The sequence below is a fragment of the Rattus norvegicus genome, chromosome 4, assembly GCF_036323735.1.
Source record: "Rattus norvegicus strain BN/NHsdMcwi chromosome 4, GRCr8, whole genome shotgun sequence".
Lineage (NCBI taxonomy): Eukaryota > Metazoa > Chordata > Mammalia > Rodentia > Muridae > Rattus > Rattus norvegicus.
Window position 1 is genome coordinate 156,108,945 of NC_086022.1, and position 21,560 is coordinate 156,130,504.

The window sequence follows — 21,560 nt, forward strand, 5'->3', positions numbered from 1 at the left end:
CTGCCTCTTTTTATAAGGATACCAGTCCTGTTGGAGTAGCCCTCCCCTCCCATAACATTTTTATTGATTCTCTGGGACTTTTACATCATGCACCCCAATCACACTTCTCAGTCCTTCCATGTCTGTCTCCCCATTCATATAACCCTCCCCCCCAAAAAAAGTAAAAATAAAAAAATAGAATAAAAAAAACCCCCAAGTCCAAATGTGTTATCTATACTCACTGGAGCATGGTCAAACTTTGAGCAGCCTGCCCCTTAAATAGAACATGTCCTTCCTCTCCCACATCCATGCCAGAAGCTATCAATTGTAGAGAGCCACACTTGAGTATCCCTGTTACACTCTTTAAGAGTTCGTTCTCATTGGTGGCTACCTGTCCAGGCTGCTACTCTTTTGGTGATGGGTGCTGTCCCGGAAGCCTTCCATGTCCTTCTCTGTCAGCCATGTGTCTGCAGTCATCAATGTCACAGCAAAGATAGCTTCCTTACTCTTCACAGCCAGCAGGAGCATGGATCACCAGCCTCCACATGGTTTCTGGCCACAGCACAGACCAGGAACACTGCTTCCATCTGTACTAGGGCCATGGACCCGGGCACAGTGGGGCCGCAGCCCTAGGCGGCAGCAGCGTGGACCCAGACATCACCATGGCTCAGCTGACAGTGCAGTCCACCTGAGTCAATATGGCTCTTGGCTGCAGTTCAGCCCACCAGGCATTATTTTATGTGTTTGTTTTTGTTTTTCAAGACAGGGTTTCACTGTGTAGCCCTGGCTTTCCTGGTCACTCTGTAGACCAGGCTGGTCTTGAACTCACAGAGATCCACTTGCCTCTGCCTCCCAAGTGCTGGGATCAAAGGCACGCACCACCTTTGCCCAGCTATGTGTATGGATGTTTTACCTGCGTGTATGTCTCTGTTCGACATGTATGTGGTACCTGAGGAGGCCAGAAGAGGACTTCAAACCCTCTGTGATTGGAGTTGCAGAGTGTTAGGAGCTGCTATGTGGGTGCTGGGAATTGAACTCTGGTCCTCTGCCTAAGTAACAAGTGGTCTTAAGAGTTAAGCCCTCTCTTCAGCCCTAGGGTCTTCTCCTTAATCTAAAGGCCCTATCTCCAAATACACCCTCCTGGGGATTAGGACTTCAGAAACTGGGGGTTGGGAGCAGATGCTAACAGTCCCATAAATGACAGCAAGCATTCCTTTTATTCCCTTTTGAACCGAAAGGTCTAGCACTTATAGTAGAGCCATGGCTCCATCCAATCCCATCGGGATGGGATATCCAAGGACATCGCCATTATAAGATGCGATTGAATGTCATCACTGTGACAAGTATCATCAACTTTTTCCTGAGACATGGAGAGCCTGTTCATAATATATAAATATAAAATGAACTTATTCAGGAGCATTGTCTGAGCCCTGGTGGGGCAGGGCAGTGAGCTGAACGACTTCTATAGGTATTGCAATTTTATAGGCATTTTAAAACATGAGAACACACAACCTGTAATCCAAGGCATATAAAATGGTCAGTAATAAACAAAGGGAAGAAGTAATAAAATAGGCTGCAGGAGGATAAATAAATTGTGGAGCGTTTGCCATGCATTCGACACAATTTAACTGTGGGTCTCCATTTTTATTTTATTTTTTTATTTTTGGTTTTTCGAGACAGGGTTTCTCTGTGTAGCCCTGGCTGTCCTGTAACTCACTCTGCAGACCAGGCTGGCCTCAGACTCCACAGAGATCTGCCTGCCTCTGCCTCCGGAGTGCTGGAATTAAAGGTGTGCCCCACAGCCATCCGACTGTCTCCATTTTTAGGCTATTACATTATAAGTCTATGACCTGCCTGGGTCATTCCTCTCTGTGGGCACCGTGATGCTACCGGGAAGCTGCTGGCCCAGCACTTCTGTCCCTGGAACTCTTCATGCAACTCTTCATGGTGTGTTACAGCAATGGAGGTGGCTTATCTGGAGCCACTGGGATAGGCAGTTCCAGCGTGGAGGCTATGTACCAGTACTTTCTCACGGGCGAAGATAATTAAAACATGTATCCTATCCTCAAGGCACTCATAGTCAAATGCATGAATGGTGGGCCAACAGAATAAATTACCTAGGTAAGTTTTACTCCCCTGGTTTCTTAGCACCGAAGCGAAGGCGCAAAGGTGCATCTTCACCTGTGTTTGGAAACAGACAGGCACATCTGGCCACAGCAGCTCCACTCGCATCTCGAAGAACTCGATTTCCCATGGTGACTTGTGTGAGTGGGCAGTTACTAGAGAAAAGAGGGAGAGAAGGAAGGCTGGGTGACATCTCTTAAGTCCGAAGTGGCCCCTTGGCAGGGAATTCCGTGTTGGAGTTCAGGTGTGAGAACCATCCAGCCCTGACGGACCACGGACCACCGGCATGAAGACAAAGGGACTTGTGGGGCCAGTTAGTAATGTGGCAACTGAAGAGGCTCTTAAGCCGGGCAGGGTGGTGCATTCTTTGGGAAGCAGAGACAGGTGGATCTTGGTGAGTTTGAGGCCAGCCTAGTTTACAAGGCAAGTTCCCGGACAGCCAGGACTACAGGCTAGGCGAGCCCTGTACCCCCCGCCCAACTAGATGGAGGGTGAGGGAATTCCCTTACTCCTCAATGTCATCTGTGGCCACAAAGAGGAGGTCCTAACAGGGCAGAGGCAATGAGAACCCTGATATTCTGGAGGACATGCAAAGTGACACATTTGGGGATTAAGTAGGAAGGGCTCTTCTTGTTGGAGTGAGTCAGGAGGAGAGATCTGAAAAACATGGAGAGGGAAATACTCTTGACAGTATTTAAAACAGCGCTGAATTCCTGAAGCCCGTATGGAGGGCTTGCTTCAGATGTATGCCATCTTATTGAATTCTCCAGTAACTAGGCAAGGGTAGAAGCTTGGGTCCTGACCCGGGGCTGGTCTGATCCTGCAGGCTCTCCTGGGCTGAGGTGACTCTGGCTAACAGACCAGTGTCTTCCCACCACATCAGCTAGTGCTGGCGGCAGGGCGACTGTGAACATTTGCGGGGAGAAACAAGCATTTGTTTTGGAGTATTTTTCCACTGCTTTCCAATGGCCTCGGGAGTGGATGCGGGGTTTGTACGCACACGTGTGTCGCGGTCACAGGACTGCTTCCCAGACTGCAAGGCGCAGGAGCTCAGCAGCGGCTCCAGGCACGAGAAGCAGCCGGGCTGGACTAGGGAGCCGCTGGTGGGAGGGGAAGTGCCATTGTGACCTACCCAGGTCCCTCCCCTCCGCGGGTACTGTGATGCTGCAGGGCAACTGCTGGCCCAGCATGTCTGTCTCAGGCCCCCTCCCTCACAGTGTGTCACAACCGCGGAGGCGGCCGTATCTGGAGCAGTTGGGGTGGGCAGGCCCAGCTGGGAGGCGAGCGGGCGAAGAGAGCGGCCACGATGGTGAGACTTCCCCGCCGGGGCTGGCCGGGGACGCGCGCAGGTGCCGGGGCAGAGAGCTGCGGGGCCACCGGGTAGCTGTGGAGTGGTTTTGGATCTACTGGGCTCCAAGTCTCCTGGAGGGGCTGTGGGTCAGTTCAGGGTCAAGGGCCTTGTACCCAGGGGTGGGAGACATCTAGTTGTCAGGTACCTTATATTTTGTGGAGAATGCAGAAAGCAGGGGCTATTCGACCCTTAAAGGGACCTAAGAGATCTGCGCTGGCTATTGAGAGGAGGGCGGACCTGGAGAGCCCGGTGGAGAGACGAGTTAGAATCTAGGGGACAGCCAGTCGTGGACCAGAGTGAGAAGAAATGGGATGTTGAGGGATTCTGGACAGGTGGTCTGGACTTGGGTGGCTGGGGGAGTAGATTGAGTCGAGTCTCCAAATCGAATCAAAGATGACACGTTCTATACCGGGGTCATTCTCCACCCTCATCATCCGGCCATCGGCTATCCACTCGGGTTTGAGGGCAACTTCAATTCGATATGGGTGCTGTGGACCCAAGAAGCTTCTCATGGTGCCTGTCACCAGTGCTGGCTCTCCGGCCATCGGCTTGGGTTTGGGGCGCCCTGGATTCGAGCTGGGTCCAAACCAGCTTCCCAGGCGCCTGGCGCTGAGCAAGCTCCTCACCTTTCCCAGCTGTCAAAGTCAGAAAGACTTTGAGACTCAGAAGTTTCCCTCCCCGGAGACCAAGGGACTTTAAATTTATTTCCTTTCCTGGTTTCGGGGCAGCAATTCTTCACTGGTAGCTGTCTCCACTAGCGGCTGCTACCTTCATAGCGAGAGAGACCCTCTTGAGCACTAGGGCAGCTCTGCAAAAGCCCCTGGGAAGCTCCAGGAGGACTAACGATGGCGTCAATCAGCGCCCTCCCCACCCCCGCCCCCCGGACGCCAGGAAGCCCTAGTGTTTCGGCAGTGAAGTGGGACAGAAAGGTTAGGGTGGAGGGTAGGGCAGAATAGGAGTATCTCACAAACCAAGGTCAGGTTCTCTGAGCCACTTGCTCAGGTGTCAGTGACAGTCAGCCCAGAACCTTCCTTCTCTCCTCCCCACTCCTTTCCTTCCTCCCCCTCCCCCTCCTCCCCCCTCCCTCCTCTTTTCCCCTCCTCCTGCCTCCCTCCTCCTCCCTGGCTGTTCATTTGGGAGAGTGCCCAAGACTTTCTGGCGCTGGCTGGCTCTCCTGTTAGCCCGACCTCTAAGCCTATCACTCCTCAAACATGCTACCAGACACACCTGGGAGCTTGAAGAATTTGGCAACGCAGGAGAGAGTGACCAGAGGAAACCACTTCTGTTCAGGTGCCTGGTGTGGGACCATAGAGGAGGGCAGAGCAGAAGTTCAGATTCAGGCACTTGGCTCTACAGCGATCTGTGTCACTTCAGGAAGGTCATCAAGCGTCTCTGGACTGGCTTTTCACATCTACAAAACGAAGAGGGCTTACATCAGACTTCCAAGGCTCTACATAGATTTTTATTATTTTTAGGCTTTTTGTTATAGGGTGATATAAATATGTATTTAAATGTATATGAATTATATACCTGTGCACATATGTGAAGGGTAAATGAGTGTTACTCTTCTAGCTTTATCATCCAACTTCCCTTATTGCCAGGATCAATCATTAATTTTTTGTTAAAAGACAGGTACTCGTTATGTATCACTGTTGGGCTAGCACTCATGTTATAGACGAGGCTGGCCTCAAACTCACAGAGATCCTCCTGACTCAGCCTCCTATGTGCTGGGATTAAAGACATGCACGGTCACATCCAGGAAAAAGAATTCAAAGTTTTATTTACTGTGTGTTACTGTGTGTTCATGTGCGTGGATGTGGTGTGTGTGTGTGTGTGTGTGTGTGTGTGTGTGTGTGCAGGTGTGCTTGCACACAGGTCTTTAGGCATCGGTGTTCTCCTTACACTGTGGAATCTGATAACCAAACTCCAGTCATTAGGCTTGCTTGGCAAGTCCTTTCACCTGCTGAACCATCTCTTTGGTCTCACTATTATTAGACTTGCTTTGTTTATTGGCCACATGCCGTGGAGCTCATATTTAGCACCTACAGTACCTAGTGCATAGCTCTTGCTTTAAAGGTTCCAAAGTGCTCTATCATGTCTACACTTGAGCTCTGCTCTGACTCTCAGAGTAGAGCCTGGACGATGCCTGGAGAAGGGGACAGAAATTGTATGTAATTCAGCCTGTTGGCGAATGCTATAGAGGAATGACAAAACACAACAGCAAGGCTTAAAAGGGTTTTGAAAATGGTCAACTACCTTGAAAGGAGCCCATCTTTGTATCATGAAGTCCTGAGCTTTGTGTACTGACATGTATGCCCAGCACCTTCTTGATGGACAACATTTCCCAGTGGCTGGAAATGTTGATGGGGCCATTCCCATAAACTCTTAGTGATTCTTTCTTTCCTTCCCTCCCTCTTTATCTTTTACTTTGACATGGGCCTTATTCCATTGCCCAGGCGTCCCTTAAACTTGTGTTTTCTAACCCCTCAGCTTCCTGAGCAGATGGGAGACTCAATCTCTTTCTTCTTTTCTTTTTACAGTGGGGCTGGGGCTGGGAGTGCAGTCCTGGGGCCCAACCTTGCACACTTGGCAACTGCCATATCTTTGAGCCACATCCTCAGACCCTGACTCTTTCCTGAAAGACTAGAACGATCAGTTTGTAAACCTTGATCTCAAGAATTCTGCCCTTCCTGGTGTCTTCACTTCCTACAGTGGGGTCAAGTTTCAGGCAGCCAGCGTGGCCCTTCTTCCTATGCAGGTCAGGGAGGTCTCCTTGGGAGTTGAGCAGAATCAGTTTTGTCATTTCTGGTTTTTGTCGGGTAGGAGACATGTCCCCACACATAATTTCAGGGAGGTCACTCTCCAGTCAGGAGGCAGGTGGGCACACTTCTTGAGATTTCTGGCTTTCTTCCCAAATCATATGGAATGCATGTCACTCTATCCACCGATGCCTTTGCGTGGTTCCACACTGGATACTCAAATTACACGCCTGGAGGGTTTTGACTCTTCAAAGCAAAGCCTCCCTTAACCTTCAGATCAGCAGGACAATCCCACACCCCAAGCATCCCATCTGCTATCTGCATTCTTCCAGCAAGCAGCTGATGGTGCTTAGTTTGGGGGGAAAAGTATGAAGGTTCCTGGCCAGGTACCCTAAGCCAAATCCATGCCAATGGAGCAGGAACCAGAGAGTTTTTATAAAGGTCACGTGGAGATGGGGACACCTTTAGCATGACCCTTGAATGAAATACCTTCACGTCAGTCCTTTAGCTTTGAGGAACACTGGCTGCTTCAGATGGAAATGAACATCAAATGGTGACAGATATCACACACACTTGCAAACACTGGCAGCTAGAGGGGAGAGCAGTGTGTCTAGGGACAGGGCTAGAGTCATTGGCTTGTCTGGTGTTGCCTGGCATCACCCAGCTGCACCATGTGGCTTTGCTGTGCTGAATACATAGATGGCCGTTGTGGCCCAGAGCACTGTGGGGGTTACAGCCATTGCTCCTTTCCTAGGTTTCTCTCCACCGGACACTTGGGGACCTGCTCCTGAGTGATGGGTCCTTGGCGACTGTGGTGTGGATGAAGTGTCTTGATAGGAATCAGCTGGGGGAGGGGTGCGGGCGTTAATGCTATTTTCAAGTGTTTGCTGACCGTCGTCCTTGGTGAAGGGGCTCCCGGGCGCCCTTGCAAAGGATGAAAGTTAATAACTTTGAGGAAGAAATGGCTGGGAGCCAGGTCAGAGATAGGGAGAATGGGAGGATGTGGTATCGTTTGAGGAAGGAAGTGGACCAACTGTTCACTTTTTCTTGGGTTACTTGGGGAGCTGACAATGATGTGGCCTCTGTAGTTGGCATTTCCTCTGTCTCCTGAAGGAGCGTGAAAAAATGCAGTAGATAGTGTGTGTGTCCCACCGAAACCTGACCTAGCCTGTCCTGTCGCAACGCCAGCCAGCGGGAGCCCAAGGGCCTTTGATAACCACAGGGTCCCTTGCGCCAGAATCTGCATCCCAAGCACCCCCACCACTTGCCTCTCACCAGCACTCTTGCTGCCTGTATCACTCGCGCCCCTCTCTGCTCTGGCTGTTCTAGCTCTTCTCTCTCATCAGGGATCCCAAACACACACTAATTGAAGGGTCTGGGCAGCGAGAACTCCATCTTCGATGAGTCATGTTTGTTCTTTCTTTAATTATCCCCCTGGAACACCATGGCTCTACTTGCCAGCTTTGTGACCGAGGTCCTATGTGATTTTTTCCCCCTAAAGCCCAACATTAGAATTAGCACAGCATTATTTCTAATGCCGTTTGAAGAAGCTTCCTGAGAGGGCCCGCATGACACCCAAGCACAGGTGGCCAAGAAACACTGAACCTGTGTCAGTCCTTCACGCGCGTCCTGATGCCGGGCTGCGTCACTAACTTTCCGAGAGAAATATTCTGCTCTTGATTTTTGTGAAACTTTGAACTGACTTTTTTTTTTTTTCTTCTCTTTAACACAGGGTTTCTCTGTGTAGCCCTTGGCTGTCCTGGAACTCATCCTGTAGACCAGGCTGGCCTTGAACTCAGAGATCTGAGCAGGTACCTCTGCCTCCAGAGTGCTGGGATCAAAGGTGTGAGCCACCAAGGCCGACTCAGACCAGGGTCTTCAACATGGTCGGAATTGCTCTACCTCTGAGCTGTGCCACTGGCCTTGAAATGATGTTGGAAGATTCAAAACATTCTTCCCCTGAGGAGAACGTGTAGCTTATTTTAGTCTTCTGAGAACAGAGCAAAAGGGACTGACGATACTAAAACGAGGGAATATGTTAAACAGGATCCACACGAGGGTTTCTTGTAGTAGACTCTGAAAGGCTGTGGAGTTCTAGAATATTGTCTGTGACAGATCTACTTTCTACGGAGGATGGGCACAGGGGACACAGCTGTCCCACCAGCTCTGCCCTTCATGAACTCATGCTCCATATAAACTGGCAGTTGTGGGGCATGTCCTAAATACTCTTGTTCATATTCCTAATTGTACATGCCCTAGGCCTGTCTAAATTCACCAGGAGTCTAGTCCTTCAGCGGGCCAAGCCGGCCGTTGTGGTTTCTTTCTTTAACCGCCATGAACTGCATCAATGTGTTCTTAGGCTCTGCCTTCTCTCTCTGTGTTAAACGTGCTGGCAACCCACAGAGCTCTCACTCCGCTCATCTCTGCTTATGGCCAAGCACTGTGCTTGGACAGTTGCTTGCCCATGGTGTTTTAGTCTTCTATAGCAGGAAGAGAGAGACACCTGAAGAAACAACCATCATGGCTGAGCGCTGTGTGATAAACCAAGAGACAATTAGGAGCTAATCCAGCAGGGACCCCAGGGCTGGTCTGTGGTTATCCTTACTTCCTGCCAGTAGGGAGTGGCCTGTGGCTGGAATGTTGAGAACCCAATAGGTGCCAGCACACTGCCATTTAGAGTCGTCTTGCACACCACAGTGCTCATCACGCTGGGCTGAACCTTCCAGGTGTTCTGGTATATCAGGTTAGTGAGGCCAGCCGCCCCCGGATCATGAATTCAGGGCTTCTGGGGCCTTCTCTTCGAGGGACCCAGAAGAACGGAGCTCCAGAGGCACTGATTCAAAATAGAATCGGGAGGAGGGGACTGGGAGCTTTGGCTACCAATGGGAACCTGAGATAGGAGTTTGGAGCAACATGAGACTGAAATACGCCTGCTGACCTAGCTTACCTTTGCGCCTGTCTTATCCCGAGGAGCAGCCTCCTGGTAGCGGCAGAGGAAGATGACTCATTTTTAAAGAGATTGGTCTCTGGTTCTCCCCAGTGTTTCTGTACAGAGAGCGTTTCCTATTTGGAATTTGGCATGATGAGCTTCGTTTTGACGTCTACTACTGGACTTGTACTGAGGAAGATGCAGCCGCACCCCAAGGCTCTGGAAATCGAGAGTAAGAGTGAGGTGGAGGTTATAGGGTGCAAAAGACGGAGAGCTCTCAGGCTGGACTCATACGCCCTGGGTTCTGGGCCAGGCTTTTTTTTTTTTTTTTTTTTGCTGCGCTGTTGTGAATCTTCAGGCTAACCTTTGTGTCTCTGTGCCTCTGTTTTATCTCCCAGCAGTGGAGAAGGGATCATTAGGTGATCCGTGGGGCCCGGCCACCTCTATGCTGAGTGTTCTACACTTACATCTCATCCTCTGCATAGCAGACAGGCGACCTTTCATGGGTGTGAGGACTGGCCTCCCACGGGTGTCATGCTGGTCTCCCGTGCTCATCTGTAGAGCTTCGAGTGGGAAGAGGGGTGGCTGGGCAGACAGTGTAAAGAAGATCACTCATTGCTTGTGCCAGCATCTGCTGGGGCAACAAGCCTTGAGGTTACCTACTTAGGATGTGAGGGGTTGAGGTTGGTTTGGTTTTAAGAGGTATCAGTGTGTGCTTGGTTGTCCCTGGTGGTCCTTGACCTGAGGTAGAGACATACAGCAGAAGCAAGTGATAAACCACATCCTTGATGGCTAAGGAGTGAAAGAGGAGCCGAGGGAGAGGCTGGGGCTCCATAGTCCCATGACAGCCTGCCCCCGGGAACCCAATCACACACTGCTGGTCTCCACCCCTTAGCCTCCCCTACTTCTTAATAGCGCCAGAGGCTGTGGGTCAGGCCTTAACAGGGGGCACCTATAGAAGACATTCGATCCAAACGAACTATAGGACCCCCTCATGAGCCAAGTATCCCATGGAGCCCCGAGGATGTTCATGGACCGCAGTTTCCAAGAAACTTCCTGTAAGTTGTAATTTCACTCACATCTGAACTCTTTGCCCAGCACAAACTCTTGCCCGGCTTTAGTCTGAGCTTCTGGTGCCTCGGGGGTGGCTGCATCGAGTGCACAGCACGTAAAATTCCAAACAGGAAACAGAGACCGATCAAGCCCAGGAGCTTGTGTGCGGTGGGCAAGCTCTCTTTCTACAACGTTGAAACTTTCGCTTGCTCTCACAGGGTGGGCGCTTAGTAAATGCCGGGTGGGCGCTTAGTAAATGCCGGCTGGACGAGGGGCTGTGGGAAGCGGAAAGAACCAGGCTAAGTGGTTTGGACCCTGGATGGAGTCTGTGCTCTGACGTCCATTTCTCACCTAGATTTACTTTATTAATTTCCTCATTTTTTTTTTACTATGAAAGAATGTAAACCTCCCGAGAAATAGATGAGTCCGAGAAATAGATGAGTAAATGCCAGCCATGTTTCCTGCTCAGGTGTGACAGTGATTATCTTAGGCTACAGTCACACATCACCTGTGCTTGCGGGTGTTTTAAAATAGCCGGGAGTGCAGGACCGAACATCGAAGGTCCTGAGTTTAGTCTCAAATACTGTTAAAAAAAAAAGTATTTTAAAGAACCGATATCATGATATCTTGTTGCTAGGTGTTTCAGATGTAATTTTAGACACAAGTAACATTTTCATATTTAACCTCATATTTATTTTACTCAGTGACTAAAATGAGTGAATTTCTCTATTTTGATTTGTTCAAGTCAGAATTCAAAGTCTGCATGGTCCGTGTAGCTGTTTGCTTCTTACGTGGTTTTGGTGTGGTACAGTCCCTGCTGCCACTCTTATTTCTCATGAGCTCAAAGATAGTGTGGTTTAGAGGTGGATGCTGTCCTGGTATGCCAGGGGTGGGGCAGAGAGGGAGGGAGAGGGGGGGGGAAGAAAGAGGGAGGGCAAGAGGGAAAGGAGGAGAGGGGGAGAGGGGGATAAGAGAGGGGAAGAGGGAGGGGAAGAGGGAGGGGAAGAGGGAAAGGGAAGGGAAAGAGAGAGAGTGGGGAGGGGGGAAAAGAGGGGTAGAGAGAAAAGAGAGGAGAGAGAAAAGAGAGAAGGGGAAGAGATGGAGAGAGAGGAGAGATAAAAGAGAGAGCCAGAGAGAGAGAACATGCAACAGGGCAGTGTTACTCCTTCATTCTGCCTGTAGGTGTCTAGTGGGCGCTACACTGTTAAGCAAAGAGCATTCTGGGATGTTGCTCCATGGTGGAGCAAAAAGGACAGCTTGAGTGGGGACAAATGAGTTTTTCTCAGAATGTCTTCTTTTTGGTTTTTACTCAAGAATAGAGGGAGAGAGGAGGGAAGGGGCTGAGAGAGGGGGCACTTTGTAAAGATATTTATTCATTAATAAAAGATTGAGGGTGTCAAAGTGACCAGAAACACTGCATCGGATATTGGTGGTTGCAGCCCACTTCTATCCTTGGCTCTTCTTCTGGTGATTTATTTTTATTTTTGTTTTCCTGCAAAAGCCCTCCATCTTCCCTGGAAAGGCCTGGAATGTTCCAGAAGGAAAGTCAGCTGACTGGAAACCAGGCAGCACCCTCAATAAACTGTGGGGGTGGTTGGCATACGATGGTGACAGGAAGGGACAGAGCTCAGAAGGCTGAGGATTGGGGCCACTGATGATACTGTAATGTGGAGGAGAAGGGGGAGGAGGAGGAAGAGGAGGAAGAGGAGGAGGAGAAAGGGGAGGAGGGGGAGGAAGAGGAGGAAGAGGAGGAGGAAGAGGAGGAAGAGGAGGAGGGAGGAGGAGGAAGAGGAGGAGGGAGGAGGAGGAAGAGGAGGAGGGAGAGGAGGAGGAGAAAGGGTAGGAGGGGGAGGAGGAGGAGAAAGAGGAGGAAGAGGAGGAGGAAGAGGAGGAGGAGAAAGGGGAGAAGGAGAAAGGGAGGAGGAAGATGAAGAGGAAGAGGGGGAGATCTTAGATCAGGCTCTGTGTGGGCCTGCCCATTGCTCCCACAGCGTTGGTATCTTCCTGAGAGGCCGCAGGTTCTTGCTGTGTGTGGTGTAGTTTTGTGTCAATCACAACATGCTCACCGTGCTTGGTTGGTATGGGATGTGGCTTCCTTAGTCCTGAGCAGAGTCCTCTGGTGGAAACAGCAAACAGCTCTGCAGCCAAGGGAGAAGGAATGGGAGCCTGCGAGCTCAGACTCTGTCTGCTCACACCATAATGGCGACTATGGTAAAGCCAATGGCAATCATGGCTAAATGGTTGTTTTCAGACGAGGAGAGGTGGAGCGACCTCTCCTCGTTGAGATGGCGAGCTGTGACCCCTGAGGGTTACAGTGCCTTGGTGGGCTTTGAGAAGTACTGTTGGGCTGTATGTAGCCTGCAGCACTGTGCTCCATGCTGGTGGCTTTGAACGCCCGCACACTTCCTGGGGCAAAGGCCAGCAGAGGGAGACTGGGGACTCAGCTGCAGAAACCCAACCAGGAAGCAACAGGTCCTGAAATCCCTGGCTCTTGGAGACAGCGAGGGCATCTGCTCTGTCCGTGTTCAGAGAGGTTTCTACGTTCCCAGGAGTTGGAACTTTGATGTGGACACTGCTTGTTTCCATGACTAGCCTTGCTCTCCGGAGGCTCAGCCTCCTGGCTTGGGTTACCCGGAGCTGGAAAGGGCCGAATCAGGTCATGGATAAGAATAGAAACCTACAGACAGGCACATGCTTCCCTGCTGGGTTCTGGCAGGTACCATAGTACACGGTCACCACCATGTTGGCCACTGCTTCCCCACAGGCTGGGAATGGGTGAAGGGCAAGTCTATATCCTCAGGACTGAACACACACACACACACACACACACACACACACACACACACACACACACCACCTTATTTTTAGGTGATAAGGCTAGGGTGAATTAGACAGTTGAGGCTTCAAATCAGAGAAATAGAGATAGAAGGACACTCAAGAGGTGAGTTTTACTTGCCACTTGGCCTGTCCTAAGCAGTGATGAAGTAGTGAATGGCGGCTGTGAAAATGTTTCTAATTTCTCAGCATGCAGGAAGAGTCTAACTTGACCTTGATGACACTTGACACTGACTGTGCGTATGATGGCTGCCCTGTGATAGTCTGAGGCTCTGTGTGCACACCCACATGTGTGCTGTCTCGGGAGGTTAAAGTTAGTTCTGCTGTCTTTTTCTTCCTCAGTACCAGGCGTGAGGGACTAGCCTTGGAGAGCAAGCTACAGAGCAGGCAAGACAACGAAACAACTGACTCCTTTTTGTCTTGTGCGAGACGTAGCAGTGCCAGGCACCTCGAACCCCAGACACATCCTGTTCGTGGGGTGATGTGCCCTGATGAGGGGTTGAGCACCCTGCGCATTGAATGCGGGGAAGGGATAGGCCTCAGTCTGTGGCTGGGATCTTGGATCTCTGATCTTGATGTGCTCTGTTTCCACAGAGGGAATGCATATCAGTCCATGTGGGTCAAGCGGGAGTTCAGATTGGCAATGCCTGCTGGGAGCTCTTCTGTTTGGAGCATGGTATCCAGGCGGATGGGACCTTTGGCACTCAGGCCAGCAAGATCAACGACGACGACTCCTTCACCACATTTTTCAGTGAGACTGGCAACGGAAAACATGTGCCCCGGGCTGTCATGGTGGACCTGGAGCCTACAGTAGTAGGTGAGAACTGGCAGAGAGCTCTCTGCTGGGAACAGCAAAGTGCAGGGCCCTTGGCTTTTGAGAGCCAGATGAGATGAAAGGTCTGAGTGAGCCAACTCGTCCTCCATGTGACCTCTCTTAGCTCCCTGGGGAGCTAGTATTAGGGGTGGAAAGTGTCGACATTGTTACTGATAGGATAGCAGGGCGTTCGAAACATAAACAGTTTTAGAAACAATTAGAAACCTCACAAACAGCCCGTTTCCTAAAGTATAGGTTTCTGATTCTGTGAGCTGCCTGCCATCTGGCCTCATGGGTACGGTGTAATCCTGCAACACTTTACAGTCACAGAAAAACACAGGGATGGATTCCAGCTTAATCAGGACAGGGTTCCCCTTGCCCTCTGGAGGATCCATATCCAGGTGGAGGGAAGGAGAAGAGAATGGCTTTGGTGTTTGAAAAGTGGGATCTCCTCCTCCACCCTTGGTGGCTCAGGGCCCCAGGGGTGGCTAAACTCTTATTACCCAGGATTCTTCAGTCGATTACAGACTCGTTCTAGGGTGGGCTGGCCTCACTCCAGGGGTGTCTCAGATGAGAGGGATAGAATGTCTCTCCTGGAAACCCGGATCTGAGGGTCCTGTCTCTTGACAGACGAGGTGCGGGCAGGGACCTACCGCCAGCTCTTCCACCCTGAGCAGCTGATCACAGGGAAGGAGGATGCAGCTAACAATTACGCCCGCGGACACTATACGGTGGGCAAGGAGAGCATCGATCTGGTGCTGGACCGGATCCGTAAACTGGTAAGCTCGGCGGGGCAGGGCAGAGCAAGTCTGGTGAGGCACGGTCTCAGGTGAGATGATAGAGCAAGACATCATCTGCATCTGGCTGAGGGCATATAGTTCCTAGAGCTCATCTGTCCTAGAGGTTCTTTTCTTTTCTGTTTTTTCCCTTTCTTTCTTTCTTTCCTTCTTTCTTTCTTTCTTTCTTTCTCTCTCTCTTTCTTTCCTTCCTTCCTTCCTTCTTTCCTTCTTTCTTTCTTTCTCTCTTTCTTTCTTTCTTTTTTTTTTTTTTTTTGGTGCTGAGGTTCAAATCCAGGGCCCCATCCCGTCAGGCACATGCTGTACTGCTGGCTGTTCCCCTAGCCTTCTGTTCATGTCTCAGAAGGAACATTCACAGGGACAGTATACCTCTCAGGCCTGGGTATCCTAACCTGCCCTATAGCCCTATAGCCGAGGAAGATTTCAGCCATAGGTGAGGTTGAAGTTAGGAACATAGGTTAGTAAAGCTTTAGTTTGAAAGAAGTGAGGAAGAGATTTGAGTCCTTGTATTTGAGTACTTACATATGCATTACATACCTTCCAATTACATACCCTCGTTTACTCTCTAACACAGGGGAGATATTTCCTTTTTTTTTTTTTTTTTTTTTTTTGGTTCTTTTTTTTGGAGCTGGGGACCGAACCCAGGGCCTTGCGCTTCCTAGGTAAGCGCTCTACCACTGAGCTAAATCCCCAGCCCCGAGATATTTCCTTTGTAATTGATGGATTCAGGAGTTGAGGGCCAGGGCAGCTTGGTGCCTTAACTTGGATCACACGTTAGAGAGTATGGAGTTAGGATCTGAATAGGTTGGCTTGACTGCAAAGCTGCACTGTGGGTTACATCGCTGTGTCTTCTTAAGTTTTCATTTCCATATGCTGGGGGAAACAAATGACAGGCCTGTGGTGCCCAAAAGTTTAGAACCACTGGATTGAGTGATCATAGCTCACAGCCTCTGGGGAAAATTTAGTGAGTCTATGGGTTCTCTTAGTTTTTCCTGGAGTCAACACTGAGCGCTTACTACACGTCAGGTGCTTGCCGGGAACATGGCGCGATCTCATTAGCCATCACAGAACTTCCAAGATGAGGATGTAGTTAAGGAGGACTGGGCCCTTAGAAAGGTTAATAGGGGCTGAATTGTTTACAAGTTGGGAATTCATAGATGTATCGGTTGGCTTGGTGTGGTCATGATGTACACAAAAGCCACAGCATCACGATATACCCCACAAATACACATGGCTATGGTTTGTCAACCTGAAAACACTTTAAAAAAAATTGAAAAATCTTAATAGAAAAAAAAACCAAAAAACAGAAAACAAAAAACAAAACCACAGCTCCATTTACATTTCAAAGACCTGTACCCTGAGCCCTTTCCAAGGTTGAGTTGTGCAGGAAGACATCCATGGCCATAAAATCCTATGACAAGGATAGGGTATCTGGCAAGGTTTGAGTTCTCAGAAGGCAAGGTCACTGCCATGGCAACTCTGAGACTTTCTACTCCTGGTTTAGTGAGCTCAGAGGCCAAGCCTTGTGTACACACACATGTGTGGTTTGACAGTTTGGGCATTAACCACTTCTCCCAAGATCAAAACAACCTTTTTTGTGTGTTTTAGTCCCTATAGGCTATTGCGATTTCTCTGACATAAAAATACAGAGGATGGGATAATGGTCTGGATATTTCTCCAATTGGGGTGTGTGTGTGTGTGTGTGTGTGTGTGTGTGTGTGTGGTCTGTATGTGTCTGTTTGTGTGTGTCTGTGTGTCTCTGTGTGTGTTTATGTCTCTCTCTCTCTCTCTCTGTGTCTGTGTCTGTCTGTGTGTGTTTATGTGTCTGTGTGTATGTGTCTCTCTCTGTGTGTGTCTGTGTGGTCTGTATGTGTCTGTTTGTGTGTGTCTCTGTGTGTGTTTATCTCTCTGTGTGTGTGTGTGTGTGTTTATGTGTCTGTTTGTGTGTGTATGTCTGTGTGTGTCTGTGTGTGTATGTCTCTCTCTCTCTCTCTCTCTCTCTCTCTCTCTCTCTCGCTCTCTCTCTCTCCGTGTGTGTGTGTGTGTTTATGTGTCTGTTTGTGTGTGTCTCTGTGTGTGTGTATCTCTGTGTGTGTGTGTGTTTATGTGTCTGTTTGTGTGTGTATGTCTGTGTGTGTCTGTGTGTGTATGTCTCTCTCTCTCTCTCTCGCTCTCTCTCTCCGTGTGTGTGTGTGTGTGTCTGTGTGTCTGTGTGTGTATGTCTCTCTCTCTCTCTCTCTCTCTCCGTGTGTGTGTGTGTGTTTATGTGTCTGTTTGTGTGTGTGTGTCTGTGTGTGTATGTCTCTCTCTCTCTCTCTCTCTCTCTCTCGCTCGCTCGCTCTCTCTCTCCGTGTGTGTGTGTGTGTGTGTGTGTGTGTGTGTGTCTGTGTGTCTGTGTCTAGGACTCTTCCTAATTTCTCCTTGTTTCTGGCTCTCTCCAGACTGATGCCTGCTCCGGCTTGCAGGGTTTCCTGATCTTCCACAGTTTTGGTGGGGGCACAGGCTCTGGCTTCACTTCTCTGCTGATGGAACGCCTTTCTCTTGATTATGGCAAGAAGTCCAAGCTAGAATTTGCCATCTACCCAGCCCCACAGGTCTCCACAGCAGTGGTGGAGCCCTATAACTCCATCCTGACCACCCATACCACTCTGGAACACTCTGATTGTGCTTTCATGGTGGACAATGAAGCCATCTACGACATCTGCCGCAGGAACCTGGATATTGAGCGCCCCACCTATACCAACCTCAACCGCCTCATCAGCCAGATTGTCTCCTCCATCACGGCCTCTCTCCGCTTTGATGGAGCCCTCAACGTGGACCTCACAGAGTTCCAGACCAACCTGGTACCCTACCCCCGAATCCACTTCCCGCTGGTCACTTACGCACCCATCGTCTCTGCCGAGAAAGCCTACCACGAGCAGCTGTCTGTGGCAGAGATAACCAGCTCTTGCTTCGAGCCCAACAGCCAGATGGTGAAATGTGACCCACGTCACGGCAAATACATGGCCTGCTGCATGCTCTACCGTGGTGATGTGGTACCCAAGGATGTGAATGTCGCCATTGCTGCCATCAAGACCAAGAGAACTATTCAGTTTGTTGACTGGTGTCCCACAGGCTTCAAGGTGAGAACTGATGACTTGGGTTGGGAGAGTGCTTGGCGATACAGAGGGGATTACTGAGGATTGGGGAGAATGAATCTTGGGAGCTTCTGGTCTTTTATGATAACGCGGGAAGATGACTTAAAGCAAATCCTACAGTGATTTCATTCAGCGTTGAGATGTTCAGCTGTTGAAGGATGGTTTGCTTAAGCCACTTTAGAAAGGGTAGAGTTTAAGGCTCTTTACGATTAGTTGACCATCCTTGAGTTTTTTGTTTTTGTTTATTTTTTAGACTGAGGGACCTGAATCACAAGGTCTTGAGGACTTGCAATTCATTTTAATTTGCCTAAAAGAAAGTTCAATGGGTATTCTACACTTCTAGGTACATTTTAATTTTAGAGCCTACCACATGATTCAAATTGCTGGAGAGGCACAATCCTTTCTCTAACAGAAGATGTATATTCCTAATATATGATAAAAGTTAACTATTTGCCTCGTACGACTTATTCTGCTCAGAGTGACATGAAGAGAGTTTCTAGTCTTAATGTGACTGAGTCCTGTTAGCCATGAAGCCCTGACTTTCTCCTCTATTAGCTGTGCTCCTGCAAAGCAAGGGGACACAGTTTTCCTGCTCACCACTCCACTCTTTGTGATGCACACTGTCTTTTCCTTCCTAGACACTGCCTGTGGTAATGGGTCAGTTTGGCCATCCTGGCCAAAGCAGCCAAGGTCGTCTAAGCACTGGACTTCCTTTTTTAGAAAATTGAAATAACAATATAAGCTGATAAGGAAGAAGAACAACTGATAGAAAAGTGGGGAGGTGGGGTGATGGACACAGAGGAGATGGCTCTCTATCTTAAGCTTGCTCTGAGGTCCCGTATGGAAAGATGAGTCAGGTGGCAGTTGCTTTTCAGGGTGGCCCCAGCCAGCAGGATCCATTCTGCTAAGCCTCTCCTCTTGTCATTCTCCCAACTCAACTCAGGTCTACGATGTCACTGATGTCACGGTGGATGGGAAGGGAGGCCTACACTGGCCAGAGCCACACCAGCTACAGGCATGGTGTGGCAAATCATATCTCTTTCACATCCATGACCTGCTGTTTGTTTAGCAGTGGTGTCCCTTACAGTCAGCAGTATCTGGAAACACGGTTTTAAAACAGTGAATCTAAGAGGCTGGCAATTTATTGGCCTGGGTTATGTTAGTTTAGGGCAATGCCATGGTTCTTAGTACAGTTTCCTAGAATTCTTGGTCTGCTTTGGTTTGGGGCTTTTGTGGGGAGATTTCTAGGGTGGGAGCCCCATGGGAGAAGCCTCCCTCTCCATCCCTCAATGTGCTAGTAGATCTTGGAAGGTTGTCTTGCTTGCATGTGACCTCTTCTGTGGTTGGTGTTTCTGTTTTTTTTCTAAGAACACTGTTTACTAGAGACCGGGCCTTTCAAGCAGTAGCAGCACCCCCAAGGACCTCTTTAATTTATTGCTCTGGATTCTTCCTGTGACCTCATAAATAGCTCTTCACCCTGACAGAGAAACTTCCCTAAAATTATTGAAAAAGACTAAGGGGCGTCAGATAAACATCTAGCAAACAATAAGCTTGATGATAATAATTTGAGTTCTAGAAACTGATCTGCCTTTAACAGGCAAGGCATTTCCTGCCCCCCTCCCTGCCCTGAGATAAACATTCGAAACGCCCCCTTTCACATTGCAGCTTCATTTGAACATCTGCCGACTTGATAACTTCCACTAACATTTCCTCTTTTTAGCAGCCTGTCCTTTATTTCTCCTCCAGCCTTTAGTTTCTAAGCCCTTGCGATCCTCCTGCTTCAGATCCATGGCCCGGACATGACAGACACACACACCACTGTGCCCCTTCCCCTTTGCTTTGATTTCCACCCCCAGCATACATCCTTTAGATCCGCCCATGTCCCCAACTTTTCTGTCTATTCTCCTGCTCCATTCAGCAGCCCCATGCCCAGGTCTTACCAACATAGCTTGTCCTGATGTCCTGACGTTGTCTTTGGCGGAATCGTGTGTCATTCTGTGGCCTGTCTCCTTTCTCTGTTCCCCAGGTGGGCATTAACTACCAGCCACCTACTGTCGTGCCAGGAGGAGACCTGGCCAAAGTCCAGCGAGCAGTATGCATGCTGAGCAACACCACAGCAATCGCAGAGGCCTGGGCCCGCCTTGACCATAAGTTCGACCTCATGTATGCCAAACGGGCCTTTGTACATTGGTATGTTGGAGAGGGAATGGAAGAAGGAGAATTTTCTGAGGCCAGGGAGGACCTGGCTGCTCTGGAGAAGGATTATGAAGAAGTGGGGACTGATTCGTTTGAAGAAGAAAATGAGGGGGAGGAATTTTAAATATACACTTGCCCCATGACTATGTCTCTTTGTTGTGTTGGTTCCCCTCAAAGCATGCTGGGATCCTTTCCTAACACTGTACTCAGACACACAGCTGCAGATGTACCCTCTCTCTCCTGTTTTCTCTTCTTAGGATGTCGCGCTCACTCTACTGTGGGGAAAAGGAAACCACAGAAAGAGAAAGTGACAGGCTGGCCTCTCAGCCCTGGCCTGGTTCCTGTCCTACATAGAAGGGCCCCTGACTCCAGCAATCAGGCAATGTGACCAGCCACATGGGTACTGAACATACAGGGAACTCTCCCTGGAATGGAATAGCTTCATTACTGAAGAATGAAAGCGAGCAGGTCACAAACACAGGGTTGGGAATCTTAATTCTAGGTTAAGCTGGGTCGCCCCAAGGCAGAGCTGGCTGGTAGAATGGGAGCACACCAGCAAAAGCTCAGTCTGGGATGGTGTTGTAGAGAGAGGGAAGGGACGCTCGTGGGATGGATCCGTAGCACAGCCCTGACCTTGTCCGGATGGATCACATCCGTTCATCAAGCGTTTGATTATCTCCATCGCTTTCCCACCAGGGCTATGTTCTAAGACCCTCATTAGACGTTGACGGTCACCAAGAGTCCTGACTCTCTACGTCTGTATGTGTTTTTCCATACTTAACACACATTGTGACGTATAGTTTATATCTCACCACAGTGAGAGATTAGCAATCACCATCAGCAGAATGGAACAACTACAAGAAAATAACTGTCATAAAAGTTACGTGAGGGCTTGGGGTGCAGTAGTTCTGTGGTGAGCAACTGCTTAGCCTATGTGAAGTCCTGGGTTCATTTTCTACCACTGTACTCGGAGAGACAGACAGAGCAGCAGGTGTGTCTGCTTCCTCCTGTTTCCTCATCCGAGGATGCCTTAACTCCCTCTTCTATAGGAAAAAGAAACCATAGAAAGAGAAAGTGAAATTAATGGTGCCTGCAGCCTAATCTCTGACCCAGACACTGTCCCAAGAGCCAGAGAGTTAGAAACATGACAACTTTCTGCTTCCTAGGTACATTTAAAAATAATAAGGTCACTTTAGATGATGTTTAGAGATGTCAAAAGGCAGTGACACTGTGCATGGATGGAGCCCAGGACACATGAGTCCAGGGATACTGGGCATGGGAACCAGCAATGTGAAAACAGAAGGGGGCATGTGTGCATTCTGACTGCAAGAGAGGCATTTGCGGGCTGGAGAGAGGGCTCAGCGGTTAAGAGCACCCGACTGCTCTTCCTGAGGTCCTGAGTTCAATTCCCAGCAACCACATGGTGGCTCACAACCATCTGTAAAGATATCTGACGCCCACTTCTGGTGTATCTGAAGACAGCTACAGTGTACTTATATATAATAAATGAATAAATCTTAAAAAAAAGAGGCATTTGCTAGAAGCGTGGGAAGTCAGGCTGGCCCTGGAGTTTATCTAGCCTCAGA

At 49.4% G+C, this 21,560-nt stretch overlaps 1 protein-coding gene across 3 annotated transcripts; it reads left to right on the forward strand.

The window, feature by feature from the left end:
• Positions 1-1,617: 1,617 nt before the first annotated feature.
• Tuba8 (tubulin, alpha 8) lies at positions 1,618-20,121 on the forward strand. Of its 3 annotated transcripts, none has more exons than XM_017592844.3 (5): positions 1,618-3,540; positions 13,625-13,847; positions 14,475-14,623; positions 17,083-17,763; positions 19,805-20,121. In XM_017592844.3, the coding sequence occupies exons 1-5, from the start codon at positions 3,085-3,087 to the stop codon at positions 20,096-20,098; spliced, it is 1,803 nt and encodes a 600-aa protein (XP_017448333.3). In that variant the 5' UTR covers positions 1,618-3,084; the 3' UTR covers positions 20,099-20,121. The 3 variants fall into 3 exon arrangements, with proteins under 3 accessions (XP_017448333.3, NP_001019510.1, XP_038964164.1); NM_001024339.1 differs by having other exon boundaries at positions 3,328-3,412; positions 19,805-20,117; XM_039108236.2 differs by lacking the exon at positions 1,618-3,540 and adding an exon at positions 9,176-10,200.
• Positions 20,122-21,560: the final 1,439 nt, after the last annotated feature.